Here is a 24504-nt window from a genome sequence, read left to right on the forward strand (position 1 = left end):
AAACAAACAGGCAACACTTACACCTGCAAGCTAAGCTGAGTGCAGCAGGAGTAGAGAAGAAAAGCTTGGGACAAGTAGCTGCTGTTGAGCGTGCAGACTTGTACATGCAAGCTGCTCCTACGTACTTGTGATAGGGGCAGAAGTACGAATGGAAAATCAAGGAGCCACCTGGTATTTTATTAAGTATCAGAAGGGTAGCTGTGTTAGTCTGGATCTGTAAAAGCGTCAAAGAGTCCTGTGGCACCTTACAGACTAACAGATGTATTGGAGCACAGACTTTTGTGGGTGAATACCCACTTCATCGGAAGCAGGTATTCACCCACAAAAGCTTATGCTCCAATACATCTGTTTATAAGGTGCCACAGGACTCTGACGCTGGTATTTTATTGAGAGCTGTAGGAGTACACTGGTTGTTTGGTAGGGCCATATGACATCAATCATTCTGTTCTTCTTCACTGTCCCACATCTACCTGGTCTAGTCTGGGTTTCACTGCTAAAGATTATACTCTTTGGGAAGAAAAGACTCATTGAGGAGGAAAGATGACAGTGCCAAGAACAGAGCTGGTCAAATATCATTAACAAAAATGTTTTGTTTTTTTTAAAGTAACATATTTGGTCATTCGTAATTGTTAAAGAGAGCAGTCTGTGCCAACAAATTTTTAACTTTTTGATTTGTGAACTAGCCACTGTGTATTCACTATTCATTTCTCACACTGAGTGGACATTAAGTTGCATAGTATTGTTCTTGTATCTGATTTGGGGATCAAAACCTTATAAAATAGGAATTCCTTTTCCTGATCACAGGATTATTTGATAAATCAGGTGAATAACAAAATTGTCAAAATAGCAATGGAAGAATATCTAAAGCCAACTACTTTTGTCTGCTGGCTGGGAGGTAAAATAGTTAAACAGAGGACAAGCTCCTGCCAACAAAGGGAATGAAATTAAGAAACCATAACAGAGTGCTCAAACAGAACGGAGAAACAGGCTTAGTGATAATGGAGCAATCCTTCCATTTCCTTTTGAGAGCTCTCTCCAAGTTATTTATCTGCCTGAATTAAAAAACTGTGGCTAGCACTAACCACATGCATCATATCACAGTCCATATTCTGGGCAACAAGTGAAGATAGTCAACATTTATTTTGATTGCAGGAGAATCAAACTGCTCATAATTAGAAATGTTACTTTTAAGTCATGGATTGTCACCATTATTTGTATATTACTTGAAGTCAGTTTTAGAACTTCATACAACTAAGCTTTTCCAAGCCTGAGACAGAAGGCCTAACTACACAATGGGGAAAGGCACACTATGAGGGCGTGATTTCTAAAGCACACTAATGTTTAAAATAGCACTATGTTAAAGCAAACTAGGGAACTTTCAGTGAGCACCAGCACTGTCTACACAGACTGGTCAGAAATCACACTCACACATTGTGCCTTACAACTCCATGTAAAAAAGCCTTATTTTGTCCAACAGACAACACTGAACACATTTGCTCCACGTCTATTGATACATTATCATGTGTTCCTACCTCTGATTTTCTTCTCGTTCAGCCGGGGTCAGTGTCTTTTTCTGTTTCAAGTGTTCTATTACAGCATTGTGTTTCATCACCACCTTGAACACAAAGTCCAAACAACATCTGAAAACTTCAGGTAGCGTCTGATAACAGTACTTGGGGAAATGCGGACACTTGCTAACTTAAGTCACATTTGAACAAATAGGTCTTATTTACTTACACTATTTTGAAGGTAACTTTTTATACTTAATCTTAAATTATGATTAAGGAATTTAGAGATTCAACTTAAATTTTCATTATTTCTGGAGAAAAAAATAAGTGAAGTCAGTTTCACTTCTGTAGTCAGTTGCACTTTCTCAAACTCCTATTGCTGCACTATATTTAGAGTTTCTGCTCATTTTTTCTCCCCACAGTCCACTCCTCTGTAGTTAACAGCATTATACTTAATACAGCTCTTATAGTGTCCTTTCTATAACAGCCAATGAAAGCACAGAAGTATTGCAAATCACCAGTCCTCACTTTTTCCGGACTAACATTGAAGATACATTTCTCCCAATAACCAGCAATACAATAAATTAATTCAAAGTGCCAGATAGCAAGTACAACACTGTAGTCTCTTAAGGTACTGAATTAACTTAGAGGTGATATTAAACTGGCAAAAACAATTTTGCAATCTAATTTAGAAATGAAAATCCCAGAGGCTCAATTCACAGGCTATCTAATGTATCAATATGATTAACAGACACACATGTTTAGCATGGTTTGTATTTACTTCTGATAACTTTACCTGTTTTTGGATAATGTCACTTTGATTAGAAGCCTGAAGAGTGTGTTCACGTTTAATTTCTATCTGTTGCTGCTTTTTCTTTTGCTGTTGCTCCCTGAGCTGCTGAACCCTTTGCAGCTGCTCTTGAACACTAGCTGCTTGAACTGTTACCACATTCTGAATCTGGTGAGCCTGCACTGGGCTGGCTTGTTGAATCTGAATAGGTAACTGAAGCTTAATCTGCTGGGGCACACCACCCTGCTGGGCCTGTATCTGAGCTACAACATGAGACTGAAGTTGGGAGAGAACTTGGACTTGCTGCTGAAGCTGAGGTACAGTAATAACTTTTGTTGTAGGCTGCTGGATCTGCAGCTGAGGGCGAGGTGGAGATTGTACAGTAACTTGATTTAAATTTTGTGCAGCTGGAAGAGTCTGAAGGGAAGTCTGAATCTGGGGTTGCGACTGCTGCTGCAGTTGAGCTTGTATTTGTATAGAAGCTTGGGGTTGCATTTGTATCTGTTGCTGGGTTGTGGTCTGCACCTGGGCTTGCTGCAGAGCTTGGACTTGGGACTGAGCTTGTGGATGGATGACAGTCTGTGGTTGATTTTGGATTTGAATTTGAGGCAGCCCTTGAAGCTGGGTCTGTGGTGCAGACTGAACTGTGACTGGAGTTTTAGTTGATTGTGCCATGACAGTTTGTGCTTCAGATTTGACTGGAGACTGAGCTGACGTTGGAGACTGAGATTCAGGCTGTGTCTGATCTTCAGGCTGAAGTGAGGGCTGAGTAGTCTGTGGCTGGGCTGGGGGCTGAGGCTGAATACTTGGGGTTTGCACCTGTGGCTGAGCTTGCAATTGACTATGAGGGTGGGGCTGAATTGGTGGCAGCACTGGTTGTGTCTGTGTTTGTGAGGCTTGTTTCTGTTCTCCTGTAGCTGTGAAGGATAAAAACAGAGCATTCCACTCATTCTCAGCAACGTGCCTACAAGCTCCATTAATCTGCACAATTAGGCCATGTCTACACTGCAGAGTTTTGTCGACAAAAGTTATGCCGCTTTAATTAAATTGCTTTAATTAAACCACTGTTGAATGTCCACACTATGCTCCTTGTGTCGGCAGAGTGCATCCACAATAGCAGCTCTTGCATCAACAGAGAGCAGTGCACTATGGGTAGCTATCCCACTTTGCAACTGGCCGCAGGGTGCTTTGGGAAGGGTTTGCAATGCCTCGTGGGGCAGGTACAGTGTCACAAGATGCAGGTTTCTAAATCCCATCATTCCATGGGCGATTGCTAGTCACTTTTCAACTGAAGTATGTGTGTGTGAGGGGAGCGAGAGAAAACGGGGAGGGAGAAGGTGCGTGTGTTGGGGGAGAGTGAGTGTGTTGGCATGCTGTCTCCAAGTTCAGACAGTGCCTGGAAACAACCAGTCCTAAGGTAGTGGCAGACCCCTGACATCGGCCCCCACCTCCCTCCCTGGCTCTGCATAGCACAGCAGTCTCACTCCCCCGCACCCCCCGCACACACACGCCTGCTGCTGTGTTCCTAGTCCCCAGGACATTAATGATTTGCTGTTTGCTGCCTGAGCAGAGTGGCATGCATAGCTGTCAGAACTTCCCAGAGCTTTGAAAGGAGAGGGGCGCATGCCTGTGTAGCTGGAATGAATGGCAGCCGAGTTCAAAACATCGATCAAAACAGTCATGGAGGGCATTGTGGAAGGCCAGTTATGGCGACATAATGAATGGCAGCATCTACACTGACACTTTGTTGCTTAACTTCATTGCAAAAAGCTTTATGCCTCTTGTCAAGGTGGTTTTGTTTTGCCAACAAAAGTAGCATTGTACACCTCCATTGTTTTGTCGGCAAAAGCTGCCTTTTGCCAACAAAACTGTGTAGTGTAGACGAGGCCCTAGGTTTTCTAAAGTTGAGGAAGCACTATTTTCCCTTTTGTTTAAAAAGAACTACAATACTTTATACAGAGCTTCAGCTGAAGATTTCAAAGCCTACACACTGTTCTTTTAGCTAAGATATTTTAATGAAAGAGACTAACTCCAACTATATAAAAAAATTAAAACAACCTAACTCCAATCATCTTTTTCTCTTGAACACAGAAAACCCTACCTGATGTCGAAGTGGAAACTGTCGTAGTAGTTGTGCTAGCTGTTGTAGTGGATGACGATAATGGAGTGAAAAGGAATCTTTGAATTGTACCATTCGGCATGGCTGCTTGCATTAGTTGTTGTCCTGGACCTGGTATTACAGTCACACCCTGAGGTATCAACTGTAACTGGCCAGTAGTTTGACCCTGTCCCTGAATTACCACAGTCAACCCCTGACTGCCACCCTAAAAAAAAAGAGGGGGGGGGTGTAGGGGAGGGGAGAAATTCATGTTAGTATTGATGTCCCAATGATATAACTCTTAGGTGGACTATGCAGTTATCCAGGAGACCCAGGATTATGAATTCTGGGAATTTAAATCCTGAACCACTAGGATACATATTGTATCTATGATGCTTAATTCTGGGCATCCTATTAACCAGCTCCTGACCCAAAGACCAACCTCAAGAGTCCCAACTGCCTGTTTACAACATTATTCAATAAAACCTTTTCCTAACTGCATATCAGACATTGCCCAACTGTTAAGTGTTGACTGTTCATCCAGGTTGTCAGCATGCTGGTAGAATGTTACTGCTTAAATTGTCTCTTTGGATACCATCTTTTTGGAGATCTTCAACACAGGCAGAACCGTCCCAGTTTTGCAGACAGATCAGAAGGATAGTTCTAACCCTCAAGGTGATTCCCTGTGTCATACATGTCTCTCTGAATCAGTCCCACCAGTGGCAGCTCTTGCCTTCAACTGATAACTGCCCTTCTCCACACCTTCAATAAATCAATAACCTTTTCAGTCTGCCCTAGAAAAGAATTCCTGCATGATGTTCTACATGTCAAAAATGACACTAAAGCATGAGCATATTTTGACAATTAAACCTTTTATCCATTCTTAACATTATTATTAAGTATTTATATTATCGTAGTTCCCAAAGGTCCAAATTGGGATTGGTGCCATATAAACACAGAAAAGAAGGCCCCTTGAAGGGTTAATCTAAAGGATTTACAATTTACAGCCAAACTCAGCACGAATCTAAATTTACATGCACCAACCAGACTCTCATGGTCTAGGCATAAACAATAAAGAGTGCTATTTTCCAGTTCCAAATGATGTAACTCTGTCCTTTCCCAGTACTAAAGCAAGTGTAAATGACAGCTATCATGTCCTTCAACACCCACACAAAGACAGTTGATGGGCATCAGCACCACATTCTGAAGCCAACAAGGTAAGCAGACAAAAGATATTTAGAGAAAATAAATCTCTATTTTCTTAATTTAATTACAATTTGATTTGTATGTACGTTACAGGTTTCCCAAAAAGTAAAACTGAAACACAATGCATGAAACGTACGGACACGCACACACCTGCCATATTGATGAGCTCAAAGGATATCAGTCTGGGCATATTTTCATGAATGAGTCTGTAAAAAAAATTGTTTACCTGTCCTTGAGTTAGCTGCGTGAGTTGGGCCATCGTAAGTTTCACCTGCCCTTGCTGGGGACGAGTGGGCTGCGGTGTTGTGGTTTGTGGTTGTATATTCTGTGGAGGTGTTCCTGGAGCTGTTGCTACCTTTTGTCCAGGACTTGAAGTTGTTGTGCTAGCACTAGACACTGCAGTTGACACAGGTTGACCTCTAATTATCTGAGTCACCACCTGTTGAGTCTGACCTGTTAAAGACAGCAAAATGTGTTATGCTAAAAATACACTTCCAACATTTTTCATTATAGCCAACAAAACTTCTAAACCCCAACTTCATGAGAGAAGTTAAGGAAACATTCCTGCTTGCTACAGAATATCTATCATTAGTCACTTCTCTATCTGACTAACCAACAAAAATATCAACCTGATTTCAAGTAAAACATTTTGCAATCTACTTACAAGATAGTTTTAAACACCTAGCTTTCCTCTGATTACTGTACGTAGTATGTGTTTTCTCACATCACTATTAATTCAAATCTTTCTACAAATTAATAATTTTGTATTTTAATTATTCATTAAACTGCTTATCCAAGTTATTTATTAAACTAGGAAACCCTGTTCTTTGTACCCACCCAAATGAAAGAATTACTCTTCAGTAGACTCTTCAGTAATCTTGATTAAATTGATGATTGATCCCAACACTGAATACAGTAATTTCTGAGTTAGAGTGAATGATACATAAAATGTTTATGGAGAAACAAACCATGGTTTCACACACTGGAAGTTTATAATTAAAATGAACCTACTGGATGGAAGAATACCTTGCTGCACCACTACAGGTGTTCGAATAATAGCCTTTCCTAATGTTGATGGCTGAAGTGGTGTCCGTATTACTGTCATACCTGGGCGGAGTGGTGTTCCTGGCATTATCTAGAAACAGCAAAAGGAGAACATACACATAAAACTTTTCAAAAAGGGCATATCCTGCTGAACCTTGAATTCTTTTCAAACAATAAGAAATAAAGGGATACAAGTAGCTCATATATTTATATGTTGCACGCTTGAAAATTCTGTTAAAGCCGACTTTAGCAAACTGTCTTATTTACAATCCTGACAAGTTTCTTAGCTCTGATAAGCATCAATTCCTCCTTAAAACTATGCGCTATGAGGTCCTATGTTGTAGAGACCAGACAAAAGCCAAGAAGGACAACATGGAAGTGGCTCCTTGATCGGTGAAAAAATTATGCGTGGGTTTATCCTCCCACTCCGAGCAAATGTGAATGCCAGCCTAGGGAGTGTAACACTGAATCCAGGAATCAGATTGATATCAAGGCAACAGGGATCATTATGATCATCTAGTCTGACCTCAGCATAACATAGGCCCAGAGAACCTCACTCAGTAGCATCTACATCATGCTCATAACTTCTGTTTGAGCTACAGTATATCTTTGAGAGACATATCTACACTGAAGGAGAATTCACCACATCCTTAGGTAAATTATTCCAATTGTTAATTTCCCTTTGTGTTAAATTTGCACATTATTATCTGTATTGCCATAGTGCCTACGCACCCCGGAGATGGATCAAGACCCCACTGTACTAGGCTAGGCACTGTATAACTTTATTTCTAGTCTGAATCAAAACTTGCATCTCTTACACAGCAACACAGCACAACTTTTGAAAACTTTAATAATTCAATAATCCTATTAAAAATTCTATTTTGAAATCTTAAGTGTCTATTAGACTTGCTATGCATCTGCATATGCATGTAGGATCCTGCTTCTGTGTTTCTCCATGTACCTTCCATGACTTCCAATGTATTTACCCAATATAATTGATAAAGCTAAGAAAAACATCTTACTTGTGAAGTACATGTTGTACCTAGAGTCCCTGTGGTATTTGGCCTAATAGTTACAGTTGCTGTCCGTGGCTGGAATGAAGTAAATGTTTGTTGATTTGCACCTGTAGTTGATGGAATGATACCCAACACTTTTTGCTGAACTTGAACAACACCTAATAAAAAAGAATTAATCCATTAATACAAAAAATTGCAAATGTAATAAATCATAGGAACTCCACACTGACATCCAGTACTCACGCTCTACGTTTTTATGACACTTCTGTGGGACTTCTGTCAAAGTCTCTTGACAGAAACGTCTTCACGTTCTACAGGAAAGTAGCATTACCTCTTCTGTTGCTTATACAACTCCCTCCACAGTATCAGTCCACAGACAGACGTTTTAAAAGGATTTGGGCAAAGAATGATATTTCAGAGTTGTGAACCTTTCTATTAATCTTTATGATGAGGCTCTTGCCCATGTGTGGTGCCATATACAAGTGTTTATTATTTACACATGTTTAAATATGGATGGCCTGTGCCTCCCTGCTTCCAAGTGGCCTATTTAAACATCTCAAAGAGCCTCAAACTCATGGAGTAGGCGAGCACGATAAGTGCCGTTTATCCACCTAAAAAAGCCCTGTCAAAAGCTAGCAGTCTCTGATTTTTTCATAGATTAAATAAAATGGAGATGGAGGAATGAGTATTTTTCTTTGGTGAAGAAGCAATATGCCATCCACAAGCTCACAAAATGTCATGTTGCCTTTTCCAATCAAGAAGAAAAGGATTCAACACTACTGCATTGATCAGTAAAATGAGTCACATCGGCTTCTAAGGAATAACTATTTACAATTAGCAGTTATGCCTGTTTTGCAACACTTTTTAAAAAATCCTTTTGCTGATGTCTAATTAGAGGCGGAAAAGAGAATTTTGCATTCTAGGTTGTCAAAAGAAATTAAAGCTTCTGATTATACACTATGGGACTCAGAGTACAAGGTCCAAGGTCATGGGTAAGAGCAGGCAGAAATTTAAGATAAAAACCTACATTTTTTGCCTGAAAACAACTGCCATTGTTTGGGGATAGCAAAGAAAAAGCTGTAGAGACTTATCCCAGTTTGGTTTCAGAGTAGCAGCCGTGTTGGTCTGTATCTGCAAAAAGAACAGGAGTACTTGTGGCACCTTAGAGACTAATACATTTATTTGAGCATAAGCTTTCGTGGGCTACAGCTCACGTCATCAGATGCATGCAGTGGAAAATACAGTAGGAAGATATCTCTCTCTCTCTCACACTCACACACACACACACACCCTCAGTAGTTTCAGCATTATCCTGCTAAACGCAGGGTAGTGAGTTCAATCCTTGAGGGGGCCACTTAGGGATCTGGGACAAAGATCTGTCTGGGGATTGGTCCTGGTTTGAGAAAAGGGTTGGACTAGATGATCTCCTGAGGTCCTTTCCAACCTTGATATTCTAAGAACGAACATGAAACAGTGGGTGTTACCATACACACTATAAGGAGAGTGATCAGTTAAGGTGAGCTATTATCAGCAGGAGAGAAAAAGAACGGTTTGTAGTGGTAATGAATAATTTCCAGCAATTGACAAGAAGATGTGAGAAACTGTAGTGGGGAAAAATCCTCACATCTTCTTGTCAATTGCTGGAAATGGGCCATTTTCATTACCACTACAAACCGTTCTCTCTCTCTCCTGATGATAATAGCTATCTTAACTGATCACTCTCCTTATAGTGTGTAAGGTAACACCCATTGTTTCATGTTCTTTGTGTATATATATCTTCCTACGGTATTTTCCACTCCACGCATCCGATGAAGTGGGCTGTAGCACACGAAAGCTTATGCTCAAATAAATTTGTTAGTCTCTAAGGTGCCACAAGTACTCCTGTTCTTATTCCAGTTTGGGGTTTTTCTGTTTTTTGTTTTTTTTGTTTTTTGTTTTTTTTTTAAAGAGACAAGTCACGTTTTATTTCACTGGGAAAATAATGTCAATGCAATCTGAATTAGAAAGTTAGAAGATACATTTTTCCCCCTTACCTCCTTGGGTTGATGGCACATTGACAGCAACAATCTTGCTGTTTGCCGGAAGTGGCAACTTGGTTATCACTTTGCCTGCCATAGTTACTGGACTGCCTGCAATCTGGAACGTCTGACCTGTGCTGGCAATGGTTGTAGCTGATGTAGCAGCTGTGCTGGTAGCTATTGAAATAGGAAAGTAAATTTTTGAACTTAAATTGTTATTAGTAAATATGATTATTTCTTACGTATAAGAGAGTAAAACTGGAAGGTTATTATACAACCACTTTTCAATGTGTCATGTCATTTCCCCCTCATTTTATCTTGTAAAAGTTTGTTGAAACAGTGAATTTATGCACAGAACACTTTCACCATAGATGATTACAGATAAAATTGTCACAGATCAGAAATGAAACAATCTGGCTTGAGAGTGCAGGAAAAATATTGGCCTAAGGACGGGACATTCATCTTTAGACAAAAAAGAATTGTTCCCCAGTCCCTTCCCAAACTGGTGGTAAAGTTAACCACAAAGATTAGAAATTAAACCCCAATATTGCTATATTATACAGAAACAGGTGATGTGCTATAGAAGCAGTGACTAACAACAGGTTCTTTTAGTGACACACAGATCATTTACCTGCTGAGGACTGGCCTTGTTTAACCCACGTAGCAAAAGTCTGATGGAAGTTCTTGTTCTGCTGGAATGTTACTGTAGCTGGAGAGCCCACTTTAGTATGAAGCACTACTTTGGTTCCAGTAGGAACTGGGCCTGTTAATGGGCCTACCACAACCTTCTGTGGAGTGGAGGCAGTGGTTGCAGTACTGCTTGCTGTAGTGACCGAAGTGGCTGTTGTAGGTAACTGCTTCTGTTGTTCCAGTCGCTTCTATAGAAGTTAAAAGAAAAACTCAATGAATGAATGAACAGTTACAATTTGTGGATTTTGCAAGGGATGAATACATAATTTTTCCCACTGAAAAATAAGGTATGCAAACAGGATCTAGCAAATCTAAAAATACTAAATTATTGAAGCAGACTATATTATAGATTGCTATCAAGCTATCACAATTGACATACACATGCAATATAATAATTTGGCATAAAATACTTTATGTATTGCAGATGTATACATTCCACTGTGCTACATAGCACAAAATGTTATATATATATATATAGCATCTTTTGAATGCTGTACATAATCAATCCAGTGCATTCATACACTATTCTCAGACTAGCAAGCAATATGAAAGATCAAAAGGTAGTAGGTTTTTTGGCATGATAAACTACAGTCTGAAAATATATGCCTGTATTCTGGGTTTCAGTACGTGTCTATGGCTTTCATCAACTTCAATGACAGATGCAAACCTGTATTACACACAGCTCAATTTTTAATTACTGTTGGCTTTCCTGAATTTACTGCTGGCTGCAACTTTATCTTGCTAACGAAGTGACAGAAAGTGAAGATATCTCCCTTTCTACTTTATCTAATTTACCATCATCAAAAGAATATAATTATTTTAAGTTTTTCATCTGACTAAGCCAATCTCCAGCCTACTCAAAACCATATTCAACAATCCCTTACATACAGTAGGCTTCCCACGCTGTCCCTGTCATAAGCAATGGTGCTTTTTTAGTTTAGAGAGATGGCTATCTGCAAGCAATTCAATAATGCCAATTGTAATTTGCATGTTTTCCAATATAGTTCACGATGAGCAGTGCTCCTTATCCATTTGAATCTTGACTGCAAGACTGGGAAAAGTGGGTAGAACTGCTTAGGCACCAACGTTATTTCTTTTTTACTATTTACAAGTGAATAAATAATACCAATGATTTAAGATATAAAATAGCAGAAACATTAGAAAATAAAGTAATGGAAGTTTATAAGTTAACTAATGGCATTTTATTTTATGCTTAGATAATTCTAAAATACTATGTATGGTATCAATCATTAACAAGGAGAAATGTATTGTCAGTAGAGAAGACAAAACAAAAGGAAAAATGAAACCATTCTGGAAAAATTGTACAATTCTTCAATGTAACACTCAGGGTGCAAAATAATAAATAACTAAAAAAATCAACCTGCGATCAGGTATTGGGTATTATTAATTAGCAGGTTAAAACACAACCCTTCCCTTCCATGCTTGTATCCAGACAAACTCAGGGTAGGACAAAATCAGGTACTAATTCTAGCATGGGAACTAATCTGGCCAATTTCACAGTCAACTGTGTGTTGAAGCTGCTTCCCATCAGACTGTGGAATGCTTCAGATCTCACCTGGAGGCTGCTACTTAACACCCTCCTTTTAAAAGTAGAAGGAAAACTTTTTTGGACACAATCTAAACTGGGTCTACAAAACTGAAAGGCAATTATAAAAAATCCTTCTTAGAGTCCAGTACGTCAAAATAATGAATGTATTAGGTACAATAAGCGACAATGTTCAATATCTCAGTGGGATCTTTCCAGAATGTTGAGTTTGTGTATATACTGGAAAAGTTACAATTATACTTGACAAATAGCATTACAGAGGCATACTTTATTTCCTGTGTTTGGATGTACGCAGACTAACAATGCAAACTTTTTGACAGGTGGGAATACTAATGGCTCCCCCACCTGCTGGGCAGCCAATCGTTGCTGTTTTAGTTGAACCTCCATTTGGGCCTTGAATTCCTCAGCCTTCTTCTGTTCACTAACCTTAGCCTGCTGCTCAACTGCCTGTGCCTTTTCTTTCTCCACCCTGTCAACGACAAGCAACCAAAGAGAAAATTACTACTGTATACAAAAAAAGCTATTTCATTTTATCCAGGTTAACTGATTTTTTGAGAATTAGTCCTGCTTCTTAGACTACTCCTTGAAATATTCTAAAGCAAATGAATGCAATGCCTTTCACAGAAACTATTTATCAAGACTTTGGTCCATAACTATTTTTGAGAGACTGAAAACACCACCTTATGCATAACATCAACAGTTCAAAACAATAGCATTTTGTTAGGAAAGCAAGATAAAGGTCTAGCTATAACTTTTCCTCTAAATGTGAAAGCACTGTGAATATTCCTTTCATGTGTGTGTACTTTGGGACTTAAGAGTCTGACTTTACCCTTTGTTTTAAGGGACACATTTACTTCATTCATATTGCAGAATGATTTAAAACCTTTATAGTTTTAGTAAGTAATGTGCACGTCAGAAGGACTCATGCTGCACAGAAATAATCTGTTGACACACAACACTGTTTACTTCATGAAGCAGCCAAATAGTAATTTGCTTAGTTACTACATACTAGATTAACACAAAATTAGCATGAAGGTTTACAGATCTGCCACAATTAAATTAGTTTCTGGCATCACTAGTAACTTGCTCCTTCAACTAAGTTTGTCCATTTTTAAAAAAGAAAGCAAAGACAACATTAAAAGCTTAATTTTTTTACTCATAATGGGTATCACCCAGAACTTGGGCAATCTGGTTGGAGCATTTATTTAACAGTGTACACACACACTAAAATGCTTCATTTAAATTGTGTCAGCTTACCTTTCAGCAAATGCCCTGATCTCCCATAATTCCAATTCCTCCTCTGCTACCCAACTTTCAATGATAACAGGGCCTGTCTGCTTGGGTGTTTCTGGCCTCTTTGGCCTCAGTGCACTTGATCGAAGGCCTTTCCTCTGAGGTGTAGGAGTTTCTGTAGAGAAAAGTCAAACAGTCATTAAAATAAACCAGGAAATAAAATTGAAGATCCAAATTTAAAGTTATTTAGTGTCAATTTTTACACAAATTCTGCAGTTTGAAAATGGGCGTTATTCAGAGTAAAATTTTCAGACAAACTCCCACTGAATTCAATGGTAGCATTGTTAGGCCAAAGCTGAAGACTTTTAAAAATTCCAACCTAAATGTTAAAGAAGTAATCTGAGTATCATTATACTCCAAGAATCTATAATAAGCACAATAGATCCACAAGCTATTTTTGATTTACAGGAAGCTAGAAGCTAAAACTGTATTTAGGAGGGCTGTTAGATTTTAATGAAATCAGGAGAAAAATACAGTCATGTCTACAGTTTTAAAGATCTGTAGGGGTAGGTTCATTTTAGCTTGTTTTGTAGAAGGCATGGCTACTGAAAATCCAGAGAAAATAAATATTACATACACACACACAAATTTGCTGTTTTTCAGTGGTAGCCTACTTGCATCTACAATATCATATGGCAGATTAGATATGGAGTTGGGTTAACTTTTTCTTAGTTGATAATTTTCTTCTAACATATTAAGGACAGGATATCCTGCTTATAAAGATGATTTACTGTATATTACCCCATTCATTTTTGCCAATCTCATTTTAGAAACAGGAAGGCCTTTGGCTTTAAGATAATAAATCTAACAGAATGACTAGATTGATCTGTTTAACACACTTGAATGGAGAGTGGATACTTATCTCAAACTGTGCAACACTGCACTCTCCTTAGATGGTCAGGGTTTCCATGAAAATTTGGTTAAACTTATTTCTATAAAATTTATAATGAAGTTTGAAGACTTATAAACAAACATACCTTTTGGAGCCTCTGGTACACCAATAGGGCAAATTATTTTTCTTATACAGTACTCTGAACGAATACCATAAGGACCAACATCTCTCCGTTTGATTATTTCAGTTGTTGTAATTTCAGTTTCAGATGTTTCTACAGTGATTTAATCCCAATATGATGTATTATGTTAGAAAATAAAAGGCAAACAAGTTGTTCATCAGAAATAAAGACAGGAAGTTGTGGAGAAATAACTTTCAAAGATCCATTGAGTTTCACAGGCAACCAAGAAGACTATTTCAAGTTTCTCCATGAACAGGCTCAGATTTCCAAATCTGGGCTTTTGCTTGTACCTGCATGTAGGCATGTGTACACATGGAAGTAAGGCATGCACAAATGCATGCAGGCTGATTTGAAAATATGAACTATAGTGAGGAAGTCAAAGAATACTGCAATTAAAAATGGCAGAAATAAGTGATTGTGTGTGCTGACTGGCTTGGAGTAAACAAAAACCAGAGAAATACATGTTAAGAGACTGTTCATTCCTAGAAACACAGGAGGTGTAATATTAGAATAGACTGTCTACCTCACATACTGGCCAATTTTGATTGTCAGAGGAAAATGTAAACCCCACCCTTCTGCAAAGTATCACTATCACCGGCAAGGTGGTATAAAATCCTGGCATTACTGCCTTAGGCAGAACCAGGGTTTTACCCAAGGTGGGCAAAATTTTTCTTAACCTCAGATGAATATTCTGAAGTAACTGTTTGGAAGCAACTCTTACACACTTTGTTTCTGGTTACATTTTTTCAAAAACGTACACAGAAAAGTAAGGGATTTAGATTGAACTGATTCATCCATTTCTCCAAAATACTCAAAGTAAAAGAGCAATTGGTATAAACTGTATAATGTTAATTTAATATGATTTTAAGCAACGGAAATTTGTGTAGCATATTGCACTTTTATAGACAGACTCTCAGTACCAATATCCTAAATTAATACAAACTATTCATTTAAAAAAAGGGCAAAAGCTTGTAAGAAATACTACCTGTGCGTGTAGTTCCTCCTCCAGGTGGGGGTTTTGCAGCCATATCATCCCACCTTAAACATGCCCAGAGTAACCGCAACATAAGGCTCACCCCAGCCAATGATTTCACGGTTTGAAGTCGATATCTAAAATAAGACATAAAGAAAAAAAAAGTTACATTTTTAAACTGAGTACATTAAGTTAATGACTAACCAAACCAAAGACTCAAAGGGTTTTCATTTTATCTTTTCAGTATTTAAGTAGCATGAACACCTGTAATTTAGTCAGCTTCTCAAACTCTTTGGAACTCATACTGTCCTAGCTCTCCAGACGATTTCCCATTGATGTCAGTGTGTATTGCATGTGTGGATCAAGGCTGGGTACATGACGGATCTCCTTATGTACTTCATGGCACAATGGGATAAGATGCTGTACCAAACACCTGCAATGTTAGTTTGTTGTATCCCCCAAAAATATCTTTCGTTCCACATGACCCCGGAAAAAAACGTGCAAGAAACGTGACCGTCTATATATTCTATAATGTTACAGAGTAGAATTATCTTTATTAGATGACATATGAGGTCAAAACTAGGAAATCTTAAAATAGAGACCTCTACTTTTCTTCATAAGTAAATGAAACAGGGCCTTCTCTTAGTAGGTGTGTTTAAATGCTCCCGAACAAACTGAAAAGGCTAAAAACCTAGTACTTTCTGAACTAAGACTGAAAAGCCATAGAAGAATGCATAGCGTATATTTGTTTTGAAAGTGTCTGCAACAAGGCATAGTAACCTGTTGATGGCACTGTGGGGGGGCCTAACTGTAAAAGTTTCTTTGAGTTGATCTATAAATCCTACAGATAAAGCATATACAGAATTCTCTTAGGAAGTGGGTAAAGGATATGTGTGCACAAATACACCTCATCTTAAGGTGGTGAGTTGGGAAGTGGGGAGTAGATTAAACATTTTGATAAAGTAGAGAGAATTTTATCAAGTTATTTCCATGCCATTGCAGGAATGCCACTGGGCAGCTGGAGGAACATGCAAAAGAGGCTGAACAAAAAAGAGACTCTACACTGAATACCACTCAGAGGGAAAATATATGGCACTTAACAGACAGCACATACAACAGATAGGGTAGGGACAATGCAGCCTTGTTTGAGATCTAAGCAATGTCTGAGAGTGCAGGAAGGATTCATATTTAACGCAAAATGGCTAACACTAATTTTGGAAGCTGGGATTGTATCTGAAGGGTACCCAGGGACAAAATTAGGGGCCTCTCTCAATGAACTAAGCTGAAAAATTAACAATATTTCTGCAGGTCCATAAACTGCAGTGAAGATTTTCTGCAGGAATCTGCTAATCCCTCCCCACCAGAGAAATTCACTTTTCAGCAGTGTTTATAACAATTATTATGATTTAAATATCAAAGATAAAATATCAGTGCCTGATCATAATACTGAAGATTTTGCAAGTAATAATGGGCTGTAGAAACAGATCAAGAATTAATTTAAAAAATTTCATAACGCAATTCAGCACCAGTTATTGCTTTTTTGAAATAATGGATTTGGGTCACCTTTTCTTTTAAGGTGAAGACAGGGCAATTAGAATGATTCTTAGTAAACATTCTGTCACAAGACATAAAGTTGTTAAGATGATTCTCACTAAAATCCTGACCGTGCATCATTAAAGTTAATAGGAGTTTTTCCATCATCTTGAATGGGAGCAGAACCAAGCCCTAAAGCATACAAGTCTGGATATGCAGTGGAGATATACAAAATTATGGAAGAGCTTTAGCAGGCAAATCTACAAGACACCATATACCATTCAGGCCCAACTGTACAAAGAGTTGTGTGTTACAAAGAAGAATATTCTCATAAAACCAACAAAATTAGGATGTTGAAAGAAAATAAGATTCAGACCCTGTCTACATACACAAAAACACGTTTAAACATGGTTATGGCTAAAAGTGTATTACAGCATCTCACATCCACACAGGCTATAAAAAGTAAATTTATAACTACATTTTAAACTTAGTAGAAATTGTGTCTACACTAAACTTTTTCTTACATTTCCCACTACTGCATCTTTATCTATGAGAATGGCTAGTATAAATTGACCTCTATTGTTAAGCATCCTATCTAGTGTAGATAAGACTACTGAAAGAAAAACATGGGACCTTAAAAATGGTCATAACATTCCCTCCCACCACCACCACAACACTAGACAAAAAGAAAACATTTAATGTAGCTGAGCCACAATCAAGTTTAAATATGGTTATTTCTGCATTATAAACAATCTCAGAACTATTTTGTTCCAACAAGTTATTCCACCTATTCATCGATTACAGATAAGACTGAAGCTCCATCTCCACTGGTCTTTAAACAGAGCCTGAGAATCAGTTCCATTTAAATCTATTTCCACCACTTTTGTTTAGTGTGGGGAGGATCACTTTTCTTTTATGGTAAACCTTGCTACAACACTGTTTTAAACTCTGGTTCTGTGTTGTTTGGATCCATCCAAAAACTGGCAGCTCTGGGCTTGTCAACATGGGGAACAAAAATAACTAAGGACTTGTCTACATGGGGAAGTCAGTGCACAGCAAGCTGATGTGTAAAGTTACAGTGCCCTTGCTACTCTGGCACTACCTTCCTGGCGTAAACACTCTTACTGAGCACTTAAAGCACCCTCATCGGTATAGCTCCAGAGCTAAACTGCCAGAGAGCATTTTTGTGCACAGTAAGGGGTAGCACTGGAATGGCTAGTGTGCTGTAAATTCACACCCTAGCTTGCTATGCACTAACTTCCCATAGACACAAACTTGACATCACCTGTAATCCATACCTTTACTGATTTCAGTGCAAACTTGTGTGTGGATGCTTATTTTGGGATAAGAATGCCCTATTTTGATATGTTAAGTCAATAAAAAATTACTTTTGGCAAGCCTATTGTATTGCTTCCATTTTTACAGTTAATTTCACCCCATCCCAAATTCTCCTTTAAAAAGGTAAACATTAAAGTATGTACCTCCAAGTGATACCAAAAGTTGGTCTTGGGGATGGATACGGCCAAATATCCATGGCAGGTTTTGCGTTGTAGTTGAAATAGGGAACCTCTCTGATCCCTCCTCTTCTGGCCAACTTTTTTAAATCATCATTGGGTAAAACAAATATGCTCTTTTTACTGCTTTTGGTAACAAATTTTCTGTAAGATGGCAAGGCTGTTCCAGAACGAGTCTTTTTGGGTCTCGAAAATTTCATTAACTTCACTTTGTCCCTTGTGGAATATTCTTTGCTCACAGTCATGGAAGTCACCAATGTGCCTCCTGGAACAGTTAATGAATCAGTTACTATTGTGGTAATCACAGTTTTACTGTGCTCCTGTACAGAGATGACATCAACATTGCTGTCTGCAGCAGGTGCGGTAAGCTTAGTTACAGTGGTGGTGGTAGTTACAGTGGAAATGGCACAATTTTCTGTAGATGACACCATAGTTTGTTTATCATCCTTGAAGGCTGACAACTCTGCTACTTTAAACACCATTTTCGATTCTGTGGAAACAGTTGATGTTGTGGTGGTCACTTCTGTAATAACAGTTTTATTTTTTGTTTTATTTTCTCCATTGGTATTTTCAACTTTATTATACATCTGCAGGCCATTCTGATCAGTAAAGTCACTACTCAAGCTAGATTCCTCACAAGAAGTTACTGGTGAGGGTGCAACTTCCTTACCCTCAATGCCTTCTGTTTCCATGGACTCTATTTCACTAATCACGTTATTTTCTTTACAGGAAAGCTGTGCTTGTGTAGAAGCACTATCAACAAAGCTGGATCTTTCAGGAGAATGCTGCTTTTCTCCACTATTTTGCATACATTTAGACATTTTATCTGGAAGCAGAGGATACTCTCCAGATTCACCACCAATGTCTGCAGAACTTTGTAAACATGATTTAGTATCCAAGTTACTTTTTAAATCTGCGTCCTCCATAGTGATATCACCATTCATGAATGGTTTTACAGAGGATTCTTTAATAGTCAATTGCTTTATTTCATGTTCAGGAATGGATTTACTAATATTATTGACTTTAGGTTCAATATCACTCCCTGCCTTAGTATCACAGGTATCTTTCATTAAACAGTCTTCATTTGACAATACCTGAATGTCACTGTCTTTTCCATTAATTTGAAATGCCACCGATTTCTCTCTCTCTACTTTAGTCTCTATTTCTCCATGTTTATTGTTCTTTTTGTCAGTGATACTTTTTAGATTCAGCTGATCAAGACATTTGTTTATGGTACTTGCTTCCATTTTCTGTCCCTCACCTTGCCTTTCACCATTGGCTTCAGTGACTTTAGAATTCAGTAAATCATCACTAACATTTACTCCACCCATATGTTCAGGAGTTTGGCTTTCAAGTGTTTTTTCTAAAGGTAGCTCGTTTTTTAACGATTGTTTCTGACCAGATAAAATCTTGTTTTCTGTTTTAGCATCAGCGGTTTTCTGAGCAATATCTTTTCTCTCATCATTTTCTTGTGGGGACACTGGTTCAAAATGGCTTTTAAGTGTGCAATTATTTTCTGGGTCACAGACCTGTTTTTCAGGTTTTTCTTCTGAGGTTGCTTTTTCAGCAATGGGCTGAACATCTGTTTCACAGCTGCTTTCAGTTACCACTGGCCGTAATGGGTTTTCACATTCACTCTGAGACACTGTGGTATTAAATATTTTTTGTTCTGAAGATTTTTCATTGTTTAAGATGCCACTCTTGCTTATATCTTCTCTGTGTGTTTGTTTTACGTCATCCATGAATGGACTCTCATTCTCTCTTTTTTTAAGAGCCTCTTGTCCTGGACTATTATCAGCAGCAATTGGTTCAGAATCACCTTCTTTAGTGATGTTCTGAACTGAACTTTGAATTTCAGAGGCATCATCCAGTACTTGGCCTTCTCTTTTTGACATTCTGTCTATGGAAGGCAAAGAAGGCTGGCTTGGTTCACTGGTTTTGGTACAAGGTGTACTGCTGGTTGGCAAGCAGTCCTGTACTGAATCTTCAGTTTGGATCTTAGCTGAAATATGGGTTCTGTCTTGGGGAAACATGTGAATCTGGCTTCCTTCTTTTGCTTTAGTTGTTTGTGGCTCATCTATGTTTTTCTGAGGACTCACAGATCTATGGTCTACAGATTTAGAACTAGCCTCCAGCTTCATCCTTTCTAGGCGCTGTTTTTCTTCCAACGTAAACTGTTTTACTCTCCTTTCAAGTAGTCCATCTAATTTTGATGTTTTTACTTTTCTTTTGTAGCAAGTCCATAAGTGAAACCCCTCGCTGACATTGATTAAATCTGCTTTAGAGTGAATATCCTCATTTTTTGTGGGGGATTCAATTTTTACATCATCTATCTCCATGGGTTCTTCCTTGATGGCTCTATTTTCACAATCAACTTCTCCTTCCACTGTGAACAATAAATATTTTTGAATCAATAGGATCTCTCAGTAATGACAAAATACAATAAATAACTCATTTTTACATGAAGTTTAAAGTAATAACTGCACTTACAGCACTACACAAAAGGCTGGATAAACATTAACTGGACTACGAAAAACATGAAGCAGAAAACTTAAGACATTCACATACAGTACACTACTGCAGACAAGTAGTTTGAAATACAATGACTAAAAACTAGTCAAAAAACTTCACCTGAGACTCTCAAAACTAAAAAGGATTTGTTAAAAGGTTTCTTGTGCTTTAACATACATAAAATATATAACATATCCTAGGTGGGGAGGGGGAGAGAGAGAGAGAGTGTGTGTGTATGTACACATACACACACACAGGGGTGCATTCTGTCACACACACATATATTGTGTGTGAGGGACAGAATACACCCTTGTATTCACATACCACACAAGGTATGGCTTGATCAGATATTATTACAATAGTATGTAGGGTATCACTTGAAAACACTTAACTTGTTGATCAGTAATACAGTAAAATGCATATAGCAACACTGTGTGTAAAGTTATGAACATAAGCTGAAATCATGACTGAAGAGTGTTTCGCAGATAAATCTGGGTAGTGGCTAAACCAGTTTCTCAAACACAAAAGACAAGCCGAGGCCCCAGCCAGGTGTCAACAAAGCTGATGGGCCACCACCTATCAAGAGGCCATTCTTTGGCAAGGAACGGGGGACAGGGACAAAGATCTGCATCTTAGCAGTGAAACAGCATGAGATCTCCTTCCTCCTCCAGACTTGTCTCTTGGTTCTCAACTGGAAATGCCTTTCAAAGAGGGACTGAAAATATAAAATGGAGGGGCAAATACCCCAAGAGGTCCTCCTCTCCCTTCCCCCTCCCATCTTATTCTCCACACCTGAGAAGACAAAGAAAACAGCCATTGGATTCTAGGGGGACAGTTCCTGACTTGAAGACTCTGGTCAATAACGCTATTGGAAGTACTTGGTGAGAAACTTTACTTTAATCTAATAGTTTAAATTTAGCATTAGAAAGCAGTTATCTTTATTTTTCTTGTAACCATTTCTGACTCTTACGCTTCATTCCTTGTACTCACTTAAAATCTCTCTTTGTAGTTAATAAACTTGTTTTATTGTTTTATCTAATCCAGTGTGTTTAACTTAAAGTGGGTGACTCCACTTAAGGCAGTAAACTGGTGTATATTATTCCCTTCTCCAGGAGAGGGCTGGGCAGTATAAGACATATTTCTGGGGGAAAATCTGGGAGTGGGAGTGTGTTGGGGTCACTCTGCAATATAGTCCAGGCTGGTGAGAGCCAGACTGTAATACAAGTGTGGCTGGCAGGCTGCAGTTACACACAGGCACTCAGGGTGTGACTTGCATGTTGGAAGGCTGTTTGCAAGCAGCCCAGCTGGGAGCTACTACCAGCAAGGTATTGTACGGCACCCAAGGTTGCAGGGCAGGGGTAAACAGTCCCTTACTGTCTGGACTGCACCCTGGTATGCCACATTCAAGTCTGAAAAATGTCTGTATTACCTTCAGCTTTTGCATGATCTAAGTTTTCAGAATTCGTATCAATTTCCACCTTTTCTTCACTCATTTTGTTTTCTTCCTTTACTTGGACTCTCTCCAAGGTTTCAGAAATTTCTATTTCCTTTTGGTTCTTTTCTTGTGGATCATGAGAATCTTTTTTTCTTTCTTTAAAAGAATCAGTCTCTATTTTTATTTTTGCTGGACTTTTTCTTTTATCCAATTCACACTCATTTTCAGTGGTAACATCATTCTTTCCTATTACAATAGATTAAAAAAGTAGAAAGTTTTAAATGTTTTAACTTGCTCAAAATAACTCTGTACATTGTTAATGATTTAATTACATTATTTCCTGCATTTTACACACATCATTACAATATTTTACCTTTTCAGCCCTCCTGAAATCAAAATTAACCATGTGTCATGGTTAATATGTAGAAAGAGAACCCAACACTACTGTGATATTTTCAAGTAAGAGGCTCAAATGTTGAATATATTCAAGTATGCTATGGGCCCAATCCTGGAAAATGGTAAAAATTCCATCCACTGAAGGCTCAGGCTCTTTGGTCTGGATTTTAAAAGGTGTCTAGTGTTTTTGGAAGCCCAGTGTGAGATACCTTAAAAGGACTTGATTTCCAGAAAGAACTGAGCACCCATCCTCTGCAAATCAGGCCCCTTTACAGTGTCTCAAGATAGGCTTCCCAAGAAAAAAAAATATTATTTTTTTTTTCTTTCAGTTTTGGCCTATACACCTTAAGCCCTGGATGGATCCAACTGGCAAAGACTTTGTGTCTGACTGTCACTCTGCACTCCATGAGGCAATAATAATCCAATCTAGCAGTTACAAAAGCAACCCAAAGGCTGTGTCCACAAGTAATACTGCAGAGAGAGCCTGCATGTTTTTGTGGATTCCAGAAAATGTTTTAAAAAGTTTCATAGCAGTAAATTCATCCACAATTTTCTAATATTTGAAAGGAAATCCAAGATTATTTGCAAACTACTACTTTTCTAAATAAAATTGCAGACAGACAATTTTAAGGGTCAACAGTACCGAACGGAGCTTAGATCACGTTCATTCATAGGACTGCTTGACCACAAAAGCTGACCTGTGTCATGATTTCTATAGAGAATGGTTTCCTTCTCCACTGCAAAACTATGGTTTCCAAATCACGTTGGTTAATGGCACCATATTTGATTAATATAGAAAATAGGTATATATCTACAATAACTAGCTTATGAATGCTATTTTTGGACATAGATTGTCCATGAACAAAGCATATGTGAAGATGCACATTATTTATAAGCACTACAAACTGCTTCAACTTCATAAATGAGACAATTTAACATAAATGATCAATTTTGTGGGGCAGCTGAAATACACGCATTATACAGAAAAAAGGCAACAGAAAATTCCTAAAGTTTATGTCGAACACTATTTAGAACAAAGCCTACTTATCTGGGATATCTTAATGCAGTCTACTAAATATGCAGTAAATTCAGTAAGTAGTATGTTATTAATTCAAAACAAAGAAAGATTCACTTACTTGGTAGCACTTTTCTGTAATTGACATTAGTATTTCCAGGTAATTTAGGCACAAACCTATGAACATGTGTTTTACTAATCCAGCTCCAACCACCATATCCTGTTACTCTATATTCCTCTCCTTTTTGTTTCCAAACCTGTACAAATATTTTATAACATTAATTTTTTAAAACATTATTTACTGAAACCTTGAAAGATGAGTTTAAAGAAGTGTGGCAAGTTACCATAATACTATTACTTTGCACTTACATAGCACTTTTCAGGCGTACAGTACTTCAGGCTCAAAGAAAATTTTCTTGAATAAAAATCAATAGTCCCCCTTAATCATTTAAATGAGTTGGGTGCTGGTAACTTCTGAGACTACTTCTTCCCTCCTGTGATCTTGCTTTGTTTGAAGGACTCCAGTTTACAGCATCCTAATTTAACAGTGATGCAGCTGGAGGTTAGATGTTTTCAGCAAAAGGTCACTGACTAGAATTTGCTTTCCACCAAGACCCAATTTGCTAATCTTCAGGTCATGCTGTGAACCTATCTGTTCTCCAAGGTTTTTATCTGGAGGGAAGGGAGAAGTTGGTGGATGAAAGGCTGTTGTAAGGAAGTCTGGGGTTTTTTTGAGGGGCAAAGGGGAAAAAATCTCCAGCAATTTTAGCTTCTGGACACTGATTCTGACAATCACTGGTGTGTTTACAAAGATTGTACATATGCCACCATCAATGACTAGGAATTTTTTAATAAAGTTGAAAGAAGCAGATATACAGTTTTGT

The 24504-nt window shown here is 38.2% G+C and overlaps 1 protein-coding gene across 1 annotated transcript in view; it reads right to left on the minus strand.

The window, feature by feature from the left end:
* Positions 1-24504, minus strand: part of BPTF (bromodomain PHD finger transcription factor) — an 89564-nt gene that overhangs the window by 16099 nt on the left and 48961 nt on the right. Inside the window, 15 exon segments of the mRNA XM_075071874.1 lie at positions 1533-1615; positions 2305-3215; positions 4400-4622; positions 5829-6055; positions 6629-6737; positions 7669-7820; positions 9696-9857; positions 10312-10558; positions 12364-12406; positions 13195-13345; positions 14208-14336; positions 15229-15353; positions 18231-20649; positions 22204-22455; positions 23742-23877. Of these exon segments, the coding sequence (XP_074927975.1) occupies positions 1533-1615; positions 2305-3215; positions 4400-4622; positions 5829-6055; positions 6629-6737; positions 7669-7820; positions 9696-9857; positions 10312-10558; positions 12364-12406; positions 13195-13345; positions 14208-14336; positions 15229-15353; positions 18231-20649; positions 22204-22455; positions 23742-23877 (5369 nt within the window).

Source organism: Chelonoidis abingdonii, chromosome 13 (assembly GCF_003597395.2).
Source record: "Chelonoidis abingdonii isolate Lonesome George chromosome 13, CheloAbing_2.0, whole genome shotgun sequence".
NCBI lineage: Eukaryota > Metazoa > Chordata > Testudines > Testudinidae > Chelonoidis > Chelonoidis abingdonii.